Source organism: Cibotium barometz, chromosome 48, assembly GCF_041138505.1.
Source record: "Cibotium barometz isolate CiBa-2024 chromosome 48, ASM4113850v1, whole genome shotgun sequence".
Taxonomy (NCBI): Eukaryota; Viridiplantae; Streptophyta; class Polypodiopsida; order Cyatheales; family Cibotiaceae; genus Cibotium; species Cibotium barometz.
In genome coordinates, this window is record NC_141093.1 from 29,775,338 (window position 1) to 29,788,038 (window position 12,701).

At 42.5% G+C, this 12,701-nt stretch overlaps 1 protein-coding gene across 2 annotated transcripts in view; it reads right to left on the reverse strand.

Annotated features, from left to right (window-relative positions):
- The window catches only part of LOC147611052 (putative RNA-dependent RNA polymerase 1), a 109,842-nt gene that overhangs the window by 56,944 nt on the left and 40,197 nt on the right, over positions 1–12,701 (reverse strand). Inside the window, exon 3 of one of the 2 annotated variants that reach the window (XM_086785704.1) lies at positions 4,475–6,045. In XM_086785704.1, coding sequence (XP_086641830.1) covers positions 4,475–6,045 — 1,571 coding nt within the window. Of the gene's footprint in view, positions 1–4,474; positions 6,412–12,701 lie in introns of both variants that reach the window. The other variant, XM_086785703.1, reaches the window with a different exon arrangement.

Below are 12,701 nucleotides of genomic sequence, written 5' to 3' on the forward strand. Positions count from 1 at the left end.
GTCTACTCAATCTTGTACTTCTCACCTATATATTGTAGGTGTCACATCAATGAAAGTATCAATCTTGTGTCTTGTCTACACTCATCTCAAGGTAACTCTTGTCTTTCATTTATTCTTGTTTCATTTCTAGTTTTGCTCTTGCTTTCATATTTCCTACAGACTGCTAGTGACAATGAACTACATGTGAAAAGCACTATCCAAAAGCAAGCATTATGGTCCCAGCTCTGTGAGCCATGCAAGAAAACCGTATGTATTGAGACACGGATTTTTTCCTAACCTCTAAAACTTTCAGGCAATCCCATCCCACTTTCTACAACTCTCTGCATGTGCAAACTGAAGTGTCAAATGCTACGCACCAAGCACGAGTCCACCAGTCCACTATGCTAAATCAACCATAGAAAAATTGTGACCCTAAGCCTCTTTGTGAACTCAATAAACTCCTCTAGAGAGAATGTGGCATACTCTCCTTGATGTGGTGTCTCTATCACTAAGATCTCTTGGTTGGAATCCAAGTGAGGCCACTCGAAGATGATAGTTGACACCTTGATAGTCTATGCATAAACACAGTACCATCCTTCTTTTTTACCAATAAAATTGGCAAATCCCATGAAGAGCTACTAGGCTGAATTCGTTCTTTCCTTAAATATTCAGCCAATTGTCTCTCCACTTCCTCTTGCTCTACCTTATAAAGGCTATAAAATTTTGCATACATGTGCACGAAGCAAATCCTCAATAGAAAAATAATAATGATAATTGTATACAATAGTCAGGAAATTCCAATAAATTAACTTTCATTCTTCTCTAAAGAATAACATAAAAAAGTATTTAAAAAATAAGGTCACAAAGAATTACTTCAAATCCTCGCATTCCATCACTCATTCCTCCATCAAATAGATAAGAGGAGAGTTTGGAACATCTCGTTCACCTTGAAGTTGGAAAAATTCACCATTCTCTACTCGAGACTGCATCTGTCCTATCCAAATGCATGATCTTGAAATCCAAAATTCATTTGTAGCCTTGAAGTTCCACCTCAACACCATTTATCATGGTATTGAATAATTTCTTGTCAGTGCCCTTCACCGATGAGACCATGTAGTTGTGGGCACTTGGACTTTCTAGCAACTTCAATTTCTTGATTAAAGCACACTTCAAGAAATCATGTGTTGCACTATCATCAATCATTATTCTTACATCTTCGTCTGTTATCTTTGCATGCATTTTTAACAAATTATGAGGTCCAAAAGTGGGTTGCCACATAGCTGATGATACGCATGTGCATGCTATGCTCATTGTAAACCTCTCATCAAAGCTTGGTTAGTTTGTACCACTCATTGTAAACCTCTCATCAAACAGCAACATTAGTTTGTACTTTTTGCACGGAGTGTACTTGTTAGGTGGAGGCTTTAATAATGGGAGACGAGACCCCTTATTAAATCCCTTAGTTTCTAAAGTTCATCTATGCCTTTCAACTTGAGGATGACTTCTCTGTAAGTGGCAAAGAACTGATTTAAGGATCTTCCCCTCATTTCTTATTCATCCCAAGCTGTCCATGTCCTATCTTGATCGTTCTCTGGCAAGATTTCCTTAAAAGGGAAACTTTAAACTCTTCCCAAGTTTACAGACACAACTTCCTAGTTGACAGGATTCTCCTTAACCCATAGTTGTTACGAGGCGCGCCTCTAACGATTAGAGGCATTCGAGGCGTACGACTGCCTGATTGAGGCGGCAACCAAAATATATATATATATATATATATTTATATTTATTTATTTATTTATTTATTTATTTTGTGCTGGTTTGAGTCTTTAGACGGGGGCTTTAAGGGCCCAAGGCTTAACCTATGGGGGTCTTGCCTCTTCTGCAGGAAGGTATTAAGGGAATCCTTATTTCTATCCTTTTCTTCTCCATTACAGTTCCAAGGCTTTAATTCTTTATATACACCACTCAGGGCCACTACTAGCTATGGAGCTCCCTTACTAAGTCTCTGAAAAGAGGTTGAAGGTTTAGGAGTTTGGGAAGGTTGAGGTTGAGCTACACTATGAGATTCTATCAGTTTGTTAATTGCCTCAGTCAATGATTTTGACTTCTACTTTCTACAGTAGTTGTGCAAGCCTCCATATTCCTTGATTGTATTTCTTTTCCTTGTTCCAATATTTTTTAACCCTTAATACTAGTTGACTTGGCTGTATTTTCTAGTTTCATTTTAATGTTTAACCATACTAAAAAGAACTGCTGAAAATAAATAGTAGTATTTCTCCGGTTTTAGCTTGAGGGTCAGAAATTTGAAATTTTAACCACCTCTTGAAAGCTTTTTCTCCCAAAATTTGAAATTGAACGGGACCCTCAAATATTTATCGCTTTCAAGCTTTGCACAACCTTGTCTCTCCCCAAATTGTTGTAAAAATGTTTAAGATTTTCTTTGCTCCCCTCCTTTTGCAAAATTGCTTCAAAGTGTTTGTGTTGCTCCCAATTGGGCTTAATAACCTTTGGTTTGGTAAAAAGCCTTTCAACGGTAAATAAGACTTTGAGAGAAGCCTTCAGTAAAAACTGTGATAGGAATACAAGCATTTAGGGAGGATCACTGTAAGAGAAAGGGGCTAAGTCCACGGGGGTTTGCGTGGTTGGCTATGGGGCTGCATAGGTGGTGCAATGGCCTATTAAATCAGATCAGGCTGGATTGGCAAGCAAGGCTCAAAGGGTGGGCTTCTGCCACGTAGGCATACCAATTGGTACAGCTAGAGTGAAACACAGCAAAGGTGGGGTGAGCCTGTCTGTAGTGGAAGCATCAGCACTGAGATGACTGTACTTCATGTGAGGTCTTTGTATCAAATCACCACCCATCCATGAATGCACTACTAACTTATCATCCCTTCAAAGAGGTAAAAAGAGAAAAATATGAGGGGGCTCCCTCTTCAGCTGGCCGCTCTCAAAGGGAGACTAGATCAGGTGAGGGGGATGGAGAGGGGGAGGGGGAGGGGAAAGCCACACCATAGGCCTGTAATGCCAAGATGGTCCATCTCCCTCTCTAGTAAGGAAGCAGCCTGACTCCAAATGTGAAGGAAGGCAGCCCAGTGCCGCTGTAACCGCTCCAAGAGATGCCCGCTTCAGAAGTATGGCATAAGGATGAACTGGCACTATAAACTCCTGGCAAAGGTCCCAAATGGAAAATTTTGCAGATCTTGCAACTTCTTCCCTGCCATGTGTATGAAGGTATGCAGTCTATTCAACCTCATTCCCTAGACATGTGTGTTGCCCTTGGAATGTAGGCAGACTACGCAGCCACAGCTGAAAAATGGTGATTCAAGTTAGCCACTTCCTTCAAGAAGTTTCTGCAGGTCTTCAAAGATTAAAAGTAGACTGGTCGCACGAGCCTCAAGGCCATTGAAACTTCGAGGGCAGAGTATCGATAACACCACAGCTTTTTTAGATGCAGAGTCAACCGGGATTTTTTCACGACCTTAGTGGAGGTGAAGACGTCTCTCCTAACACCATTATCCTACCTTAGAAGACACCAACGTAGGGCTTTACTGTGTTTCGTGATCTTGAGAGAGAGAAATAAATGAAATGATATATTAACGTCTCTAAGAGGCCATAGTGGCTTATGAGACCAAAACTGAGAGTACATCTGAAGTTGGTGTCTCATCAAAGAGAACAACTAAATGAGACTAAAAAGTACAATAAATTGATTGTCCTACAGTTATAAGAACATAACTGTAAGACTCCGAGATGATACTGAGTAGAAAATACTGGAAAATACTGAAAAATGTATATCAGGTAGATCCATGTATGTATGTATGCTGATCAGTTGAAGTGTTGCCCTCTCCTTAGATCAAGTATCTCCGCCATGGGGCTGTCTAGAATGGAGAGGTCGTAGAAGCGAGGTAGGCGCCTCCGATGCCGAGCAATAATGGCTCTGATCTGGCGATGGTGAGGATGCCGTGGTCGGGATCCTGGTGGGCGTGGCCGACGAGCACGACATAAGATAACTGCTCTATCAGTGGTGACTCCCTGGGAGCGTGGTCGGGGCGCCCTGATGGCCCAATGGAGGAGGTATCAGGAGGTGTGTGGGCTGGGTTGCTGGTGCTGGTGCCGAAGAAATCTGTCAGGGTCCTCTGTCTAGGTACATCATGGCTCATCGGCCTCCTGTCTGCCAAGAGGGTCTCTCTGTGTCTCCTGAGCTCAAGTAGAAACAATCCCAGGCATCTCTGATCCTCAAACTCCATGACCCTGCGTAACAGCCCAAAACCCTCTCGGAAGAGGCAGTGATATCCTACCTCAGAAGACACCAACGTAGGGCTTTACTGTGTTTCGTGATCTTGAGAGAGAGAGAGAGAGAGAGAGAGAGAGAGAGAGAGAGAGTATTGGCATATAGTCTTTTTTGCATGCATAGAATTCCAATCACATATTTTTGCATTACTTAGTTTATCATTACGAATTGTACACTATCTTTGAAGGAGTTTCAGCTGATTCTCACCGTGGGCCTCTTTGTGGAAATACGATGCAATCCACCAAATGATGCAAAGATGGGACATCAACAGCTGTAAGCACACGAACATCACCAGGATGAACACACGGGTTCTTTGCCACAATGACTTTCCCCTTTACAATACAGACATTTTGAACAACACCGTTTATCCCGTAGATAGCAACAGGGCTCAATCCATCATTAAAAATCTTATGAGTCGTCCCTGGCGTCGGTGAGACACTGATAAACACTTGACCATAACCCAATGTTGCAGTCTCATCCAAACATCCCATCAAAAGCCGACCTTTAGGAACAAAGATGCGTGTCTTTCTCCGGAGACTCATCAGCTGAACTGCTCTAAAAGTATGCAGCATCCTCATGAGAAAGGGTTCCAATTCTGGATCAAAACCTGCTAAGAGCATTTCTACCATTACATGGTGACTATCACCTCCACAAAAAGTTTGTAAGACATCAAGAGCAACTTCCCCATCCTTCAACATTTCATCCAGTTGCTGCATCACCAGTCTCTGCATTTCCTCAAAAATGGCATCACGCACTCCAAGTGTTGATAAAAGAGTGATGATCTCTCGATTCAAATAGCTTGGAATCGGGTGGCTCCAATTGAGTATGTCTAGGCCAACCTGTGTGGATGGGAACTTGTACATACTTGGCCTTAAAGAAAGCTTATAAGTGCTAGTAGGATCAACTGCTACCACACCTTTGTAGCCGCCATACCTTATCTGATACAATGAAGGTATTCTACCATACTTCTTTAGCCTACACTTCTTTGCCACTTTAGTGGCAAAAGTCGGAGATATCGTTCCAATTCCATCAGAGAATCGGTAAGTACGTGCATCATTCCATATATCCGGCATTGGTTTTACTTCACCTTTAGGGACATCCAATGATTTGGTTGACGAACTAAATGACTGACCCATTCTTGCTGCACATTTAGCTACATTTCTAATTTTCAGAAAGTCACCCATCCAGTTCCGTATATCTTGTGCTGATACTCTTGCATTGGATGAAAACATCCAGACACTATTCTCCCGTAGCTGACTTGTTGAGAAGGCCAGAAACTCAAACTCTTTATCACCTATAGTAATGCCATCATTCAACACAGAGACTATGTGCTCGTAAAGTGCAGAAGGCTCACTCTGCCCATTTGTCTGCAGACCTCTGTTTCTAGGAACCACAAGTGCAGAGGAAGGAATGAGATCAAAATCTTCCTCCACAAAAGCCACTCTTATGAAATCATCAATATGGTCTATGAAGTGCCGGGTTACACGATTTGACACATCCACTTCTGGACCCATGCAGTAAACTCTGGAAGGAGTTACATACACTTTGCGAACCATCATGAGGCCATCATCCAAAGAACAGTTTGTCAGCTTATCTTTATTTGGTCGTTTCTGAAACTTTTGCAGTTCGGAGCTAAACCATTCCTCAGGCTTAAAGCATGTATCTTTTTCTCTTCTGAACTTGTCTAACACATGGAGAATGTACTTTAACGGCATCTCTCTAGAAGGCTTAAGCAGCTGAAAAAAACTGTTGTAAAGACTAGGCCCACTGAGGTATCCCTGCTGCACCAGTGAGTTTACAAGAAAAATAATCTCAAAAGGAAGCCTGTTGATATCAGGGGAATGCAGAATCGGGACAATCTTTTGAGAAGAACTGTAGGAAAACCCATGTCTTATCAAAATATTTTTCTCCTCTAAGGAAAACACTGAAATTCCACTTATCAAATTCTCTAGTGCCTTGTCATGATTTTGAGGAATTTCTATGCAATATACAAAAGACTGCCCAATTCTGGCTTCAGGTGAGAAGTCGGTCGTACGAACCCAAACCGGATCCAAAATGTTATCAAAAGAGAGCCCATAAAAATCCCCACAATAGTAATCTACTGGAGATTGAACCTGCTCATAGATTTGAGGTGCATACCACACCTGCAGGGGGCAGAACGGCATACCATCTCTTCACAATATCATACTATATCAAGGCTCCTATCTAGTTAAGTTGTTTCACACTTGCAGTAACAGGCTTCCACCAAACTTGATTAACAGCAAGTCCAAGACCAAGTAAAAGCACCCATCTAAGTTAAAATAGAAGAATTCCATAAGACTCTTGAAGAAATCAATGCTTTCACTAATTTTTAGAGTGGATAAAAAAGAATTTCCTGTAGTGCACGAAGATCGAAATGCAAGTGTGCCACAAATCTGGTAGTAAAGCATCACTGCAATGGCTCTACCATATCATGAGTGCAAGATTATTTTTCACCAAAAAAAAAGATCCTTCTAATACTAAAATATGTATATATCGAAGAAGTCCAGGAGCTCCTCCACGGTGAGAATGAGGATTCTGAGGCCCTAGAGACCTGTATATTGTCCCAAAGGTAGTTGCTCGTGGCCTCTGCCACGAACAGAAAGAGGAAAGGGGCAAAGGGACAGCCCTGGTAGACTGAAGCAGAGATGGAGAAGTGCTCCTTCATGTGCCCTAGATGAGAACCAGACTGTGTGACGAGAGTAAAGAGCTAACAGTCGTACCAACCATTGTGACCTCCAAGAATAACCAATCCACCTTGTCATAGGCCTTCTCAAAGTCCGGAAAAAGTACCACCAAGTCCTGAAAATGGGTCTGCACCACTGCTCATGCCTCCCAAAAAGTGAAGTTATTACCAAAGATGCTCCTATCCCAGATGGAGCCGTTCATCATGTTAGGAAGAGAAGGTCAAAGGCGTCTGCTGATGGGATTTCGCAAAGATTTTGGATGTTGTGCCTTATAGACTGATGGGTCTGGACGCTACAATATCCAACTTTCAGTAGCCCTCCTTGGGGATCAAGAGGATGAAGCCTTTAGAGAGGGGCTCCGGCAAGTGGTTCGTAGCCATGACTTCATTGAAGGCCTTCCTAAGATCAACCTTCAATAGATACCAATGTTGTTGGAAGGAGGACATACAGTTCGTCCTCTCCCAGGCTACGAGGAAGGGCACAGAGAGCTTTTTCAAACTCATCTTCCAAGAATTAGGATCTCCAAGAAAGAAGCTAAGGGTTGGGGGCACTACAGCTTTGGTGTGCAACCAAACTCGTTGGCATGCATTGTCTTAGTAAGTCGAGTCTATATTTGAAGTGAAGAGTGTCTAGAACAAATCTGAGACAATGGCTCACACATCTGACAAATCCGACTCCATCACTCCATCTGGGATACGAAGGTAGCAGATGCATTTGTCCCTGTGGCGAAGTCTGGAGGCAGCAAAGTAATTGTCACCTGCTTTGATCCAAAAGGAATCTCTTATATGGAAGTGGAACTCAACCCACTGGTCTTTATCGCCTCTAGGGAAGTGCAAGCAGCTTTCACTAGGGCTAGCAGGGATCTGCTCGAGTAGGCACTGTACTGAAGCTAAACTGGAAAAATATCTGCTCCTGCTTCCTGAAGGCCTGACTCTTGTCCTGAGCTGCTGATTCAAGGAAGGTGCTCGTCTCTGCAAGGGCCCTGCCAAGCTGAACGGCGGCAGAACAAGCGGAAGGAGAAAGTCTTCCAGATCTCCTCCACACACTGGCAAACATCGGGGTCCTGTATGTCGTAGGGAGAAGCGGTTGTTGGCTCTGCTCTAGTCCCCCTCGTAACAAGAGGATTTTGTCCAAGGTTTTCAAGGGTGACTAGTGATCATCTGTGCGTAGGGGGTGGGAGCTAATACGCAAACAGAACAAGCACGGTGGTCGAGAACAAGTGTTGGCCAAGGGAAATTGGCTTCCGAGACAACTTCCTGAGAAGTGGCTTCCAGGGAGTTGACGTCAACTTCGAAGAAAACTCATCCAAGTAAATGTGCATCAAGAAAGTGCACAGCCAATTCCGAAGGGAGGGCTGCCAGAAGCCAATCTCTAACTTGCGATCAGGCAGGGTGATAGCCATAATGCCAATTGAGGGAGGGGTGGCCGACTTGAACACAAAAAGAATTTTCCATATGTTGGTGCAAGCGACGAAGTGGGAGGGGAAGGAGGAAGGGCTGAAAGGCAGGTAAGTAAGGAAGGGCTGGATGGTGAGCAGGGCGAGGTGAAAGGTGGGCAGAAGGAGAAGTGCGCATTAAGGAGGGGGAGGAGGAGAAGTGCATAGAGAGGTTGAATGGCTGGCATGGAAAGGGCAGGCACAAGGCTGGAAGAAGGAGGTGTGCAGCAGTATGGGGATCAGAGAGGAGGGGGGGCATGGAGAATGGCGGGCAAGAGGGCTGGAAGGAGGAGGCACACAGGTGTGCAGGCAGGGAGGGGGGGGCTCAGGACTAAGTGCCACGGGGTCTTAAAGACCCTTGTAAGGTGATATTAATTGATGGCATTGATCAAAAACTGCGACGCTTTTTTTGGGCCGTCGGATAAAGTAAACTAGGTTATTAAGCGATCATAGTTTACTAAACGGGCATTGTTTACTTCCTAGTTTACTAAGCGATCCTAGTTTACTTTCTAGTTTGCTAAGCGGGCATAGTTTACTTCCTAGTTTACATCATGGAATGAGGGTGAATTTGGGTTTGGGACTTAGAAAATTTTGGAGCAAAATGTTATGTGCAAAAGAGGATTCGAACTCGAGACCTCGGGTCACTGTTGGAAACATCTTACCACTACACTATACCTTCAAACACCGAAACCATGTGGTTTCAAGCCATTATATTCTATGTTTTCCACCCCTAGTTTACTGGCCCTAGTTTATTGACCCTAGTTTACTTTATCTGATGGTCCAAAAAAGGCGGCGTGGTTTTGATCAATGCCATCCATCGATATCACCTGACAAGGGTCTTTAAGACCCCGTGGCACTTAGTCCTGAGGGAGGGGGGTCGCAGAGTACCGGGAGCTCCACATTGTCCTTCTCCAATTGATAAAAACAATATTTGAAAACATTGGTTGTCAAATTTGGCCACACTAGCTGGTTAGAATGTCACCATCAGTCTTAGAACGAGCTTGCTCGATTCTGACCCCAGCTCAAAAAACAAAAACAAATGTCATCATCACATAAGCCTTGTCTTAAAAAAATGTCCTTTCTAGTCAGCAATGAGGGAATCATGAGTACCGCCATTAAGTGCAGCTATATCTTTGACATGGCGGTTCACCTTCTACCAAATATTCCTCGTGCTACAACCCTACACATTCATCAACTCAATCCATGTGCATGTTTAGCAACTAACTCTATATGATGTGGCATGAGGACATGGCATTGAGATCTGTTTTTTTTTCCGCTTCCAGAATATTTTGAGAGTTGTCTTTTCATTCTTCTGTTGGGGTGCTTCAATATGCCCTTGATGACCCCTGGGAATCATGGGTAACCCTTGTTCAGAAATGACTCCTAGACAACGCTGCAGTGCAGGCTGCTATCATAACACTGCAGATTGCTCTCATAGCACTGTGACTGCTATATAAGCACTCTTTGCTTTTTGCTTCAAAATAAGGGACACAAGTTAGACAACGCTGCAGTGCAGGCTGCTGTCATAACACTGCAGATTGCTCTCATAACACTGTGACTGCTATATAGCACTCTTTGCTTTTTGCTTCAACATAAGGGACACAAGTGTTTACACAGAATACAAAAACTGATAAACCCACAGAGATAAGAAAACATCAATATGAGGAACTTCTAAGATGAAGAATCCACAAGTTTGAACACCACAAGTGATTATAAGAAGAACTGATTTTAATCTTAATGAAGATTGATCTATGTTGACAATAATTCAGGGAGATTTTCTCAATTCTAGAAGTGGATGCCTTCTAAACACTCAACTAGCATGCTTGTTGCACTCTGAACGCTTCTTCTAGATCTTGTATAAAATTGGATTAGTAGAGGTATATATATAGTGCAATTTTGCATGTAACGGATTGCACAACTGGCGCAACTTGCAGGCACATTATCTCACCAAACCCGAATCTGATGAGGAGATCTTTACGCATCAGGCATGCAGTTTACAGCTTCCTAAAAAGTTTGCTTGTTGCAAGATCTTTTAGCAATAATGAAGCCTTAAATTAATAACAAAATCATACTACAAAGAGATCTTAGAGAAGACACAAACAAAAATCTCTTGAAGTCAAATGTAAACTTCTTTAAATATGATAAAACCTCTAAGATGTGAGTGGTGTTGAAAAACACCTGAAGATTTATCTTTCTTACAAAAAGATTTAACATAGACAACCTAGACCGCATATATAATTTGCATTTTTTATTGATGCTCTAGTGGAATACATCTCTTGCACATGTGTTGAGAAACACCAGAGTTTGTGGTCAAAAAATAATTACTTAAATAAACTTTCTACTAGCACTGAGAAACAAAATTAGACAAGATAATCAATGTCATGTAGCTTTCGAAACAAAGAAATGTCTTATTCAAGGAAAAACTCATACTCAACAAATAGTTCCTCTATTGTTTGCAGAGACTGCAGATTGCTGGAAGAGCAAATCAGTGTCGTATTTGCCGCCAGCAAGGTCATCTTGCTAGATCCTGTCCTAGATCCAAAGGCCGCATTAGGAGGCGACGTGGACATGCTCATCAGATGTCTCCCCCTACAGCCACTTTTTCACCTCAGCATGCTACACAACAATGGGTGATGGTTAGGGATGGCCGTCCCCAGACCCCATACCTGCACCGGCACCTAGGCACTCAGGAGAACACCCTAACCCCTTTGCATCCTTGCCTACACATGATGATGATTCTGCACAGGATGAGAATGCTTTGCAGCTAGATTGTCAGAATGAGAGGGTGCATTGCAGGTAATATAATGATGGTGATACATCACACTATGCATTGCGGTCGGATTGTAATGATGATGATACATTACACTCCCCTTCTCCCATTCTTGAGAAGGGAAAGGTGAGATGTGGCTTTGTCACCAAAGCGTCAAAATACAAGTTGTTGAGATGCAAAAACGCAATGCAGCAAAAAACAACAAAAAAACGTGGCAGTATTGATGTGGTAGTGTTGACGTGGTATTGATGACATGGCACTGCCACATGGCAAGATAGCAATGCAGGGAAACCTTACATGCTTGGAATGATGTGACCACCTTTTAAAAAGAAAAAGATTAAAAGTTTTTTAAATACTAAAAAGAGAAGAGCTTTATTTATTAAAAAGATGCTTTTTGGACTATAAGTGAGTTTGAAAGCGCTTTTCTCAAGTGCTTTTGGGCAAAAACTATATATTCAACTATAATTTGGTAGGCCAGCATCTTGAATACGAGGCTACTCCAGATGACTTAATTTTCCACATCAAGCATGGGATCTCTACTCTCATGCATTTTTCTGATATCCCTCCTCATGTTCTAGATTCTTGGGAATCATCGAATAGCTCAGAGACCTTTAGTATCATAGGTGCTATTACTGGCTGGTGCATTTGGAGGGCCAGCTCTTGGAGGAGAATTTTCTTCCACTCATCAGATTTTGGCAAATATTTGGTCCGACACCATTCACACGCTTTGTGGTGAATGGGACATTTGATGAACTCTCTCCTCTCGGTCGAGTGAGTTGCAAAGAGAACTTGGAGTCATCACTAGATTTTCTTGTACCCACCCACGGTGGAAGTACATTCCTCCACAGTGGTTTATGTCCCGCATCTCTCATCTCCCTCCCTGTGATTCTGTATAGGTTTTGCTTTTTGGCATAAATTTTGCCTTTTGCAGTTGGTCACACTTGTATCTTCTGGTGCCTTAGCACGTGTTTGTATGAGAATTTGTGGTAATATAATCAACCCTGTTTTACTCGAAAAAAAATAACTATATATTCAATTATTCTCTCATTGTTGAGACATGTAAAAAGACCAGAGCTCTCTAGCTCTAAGAACTTGTATTCAAGACTCCTCCAAGGAGGCTATTCTGACTCCTAGTGTGGTGTATTCTCTCTCTACTCTCTCTTCCTTGTTTATTTTCAGATTTTTTCAAGGTTTTACGCGTGAATTTGTTGTTTTCTTGAAGATAAGCTTGGTACCCGTGCCACAGCCCTCACAAAGGCCTACTATAGTGGTATCAGAGCAAAGGTTATATCTCTCTCCTACGAGGGATAACGATCTTTACACGTGGTGCTTTTTGCTTTTTCTTCAAGAAACAGGAAGCACTCACCACCAAGAAGAGGACCAAGCCACCAAAAGTGGAAAGCGAACCCAAGAAGACCCAAGAACCCACATGGTCAAAGAAACTATGACCAATTTGAACACCATTCTTGAAGATCCCGGCTTGATGAGAATCTTACTATCTAAGAAGATCAAGCAAATGAAGAA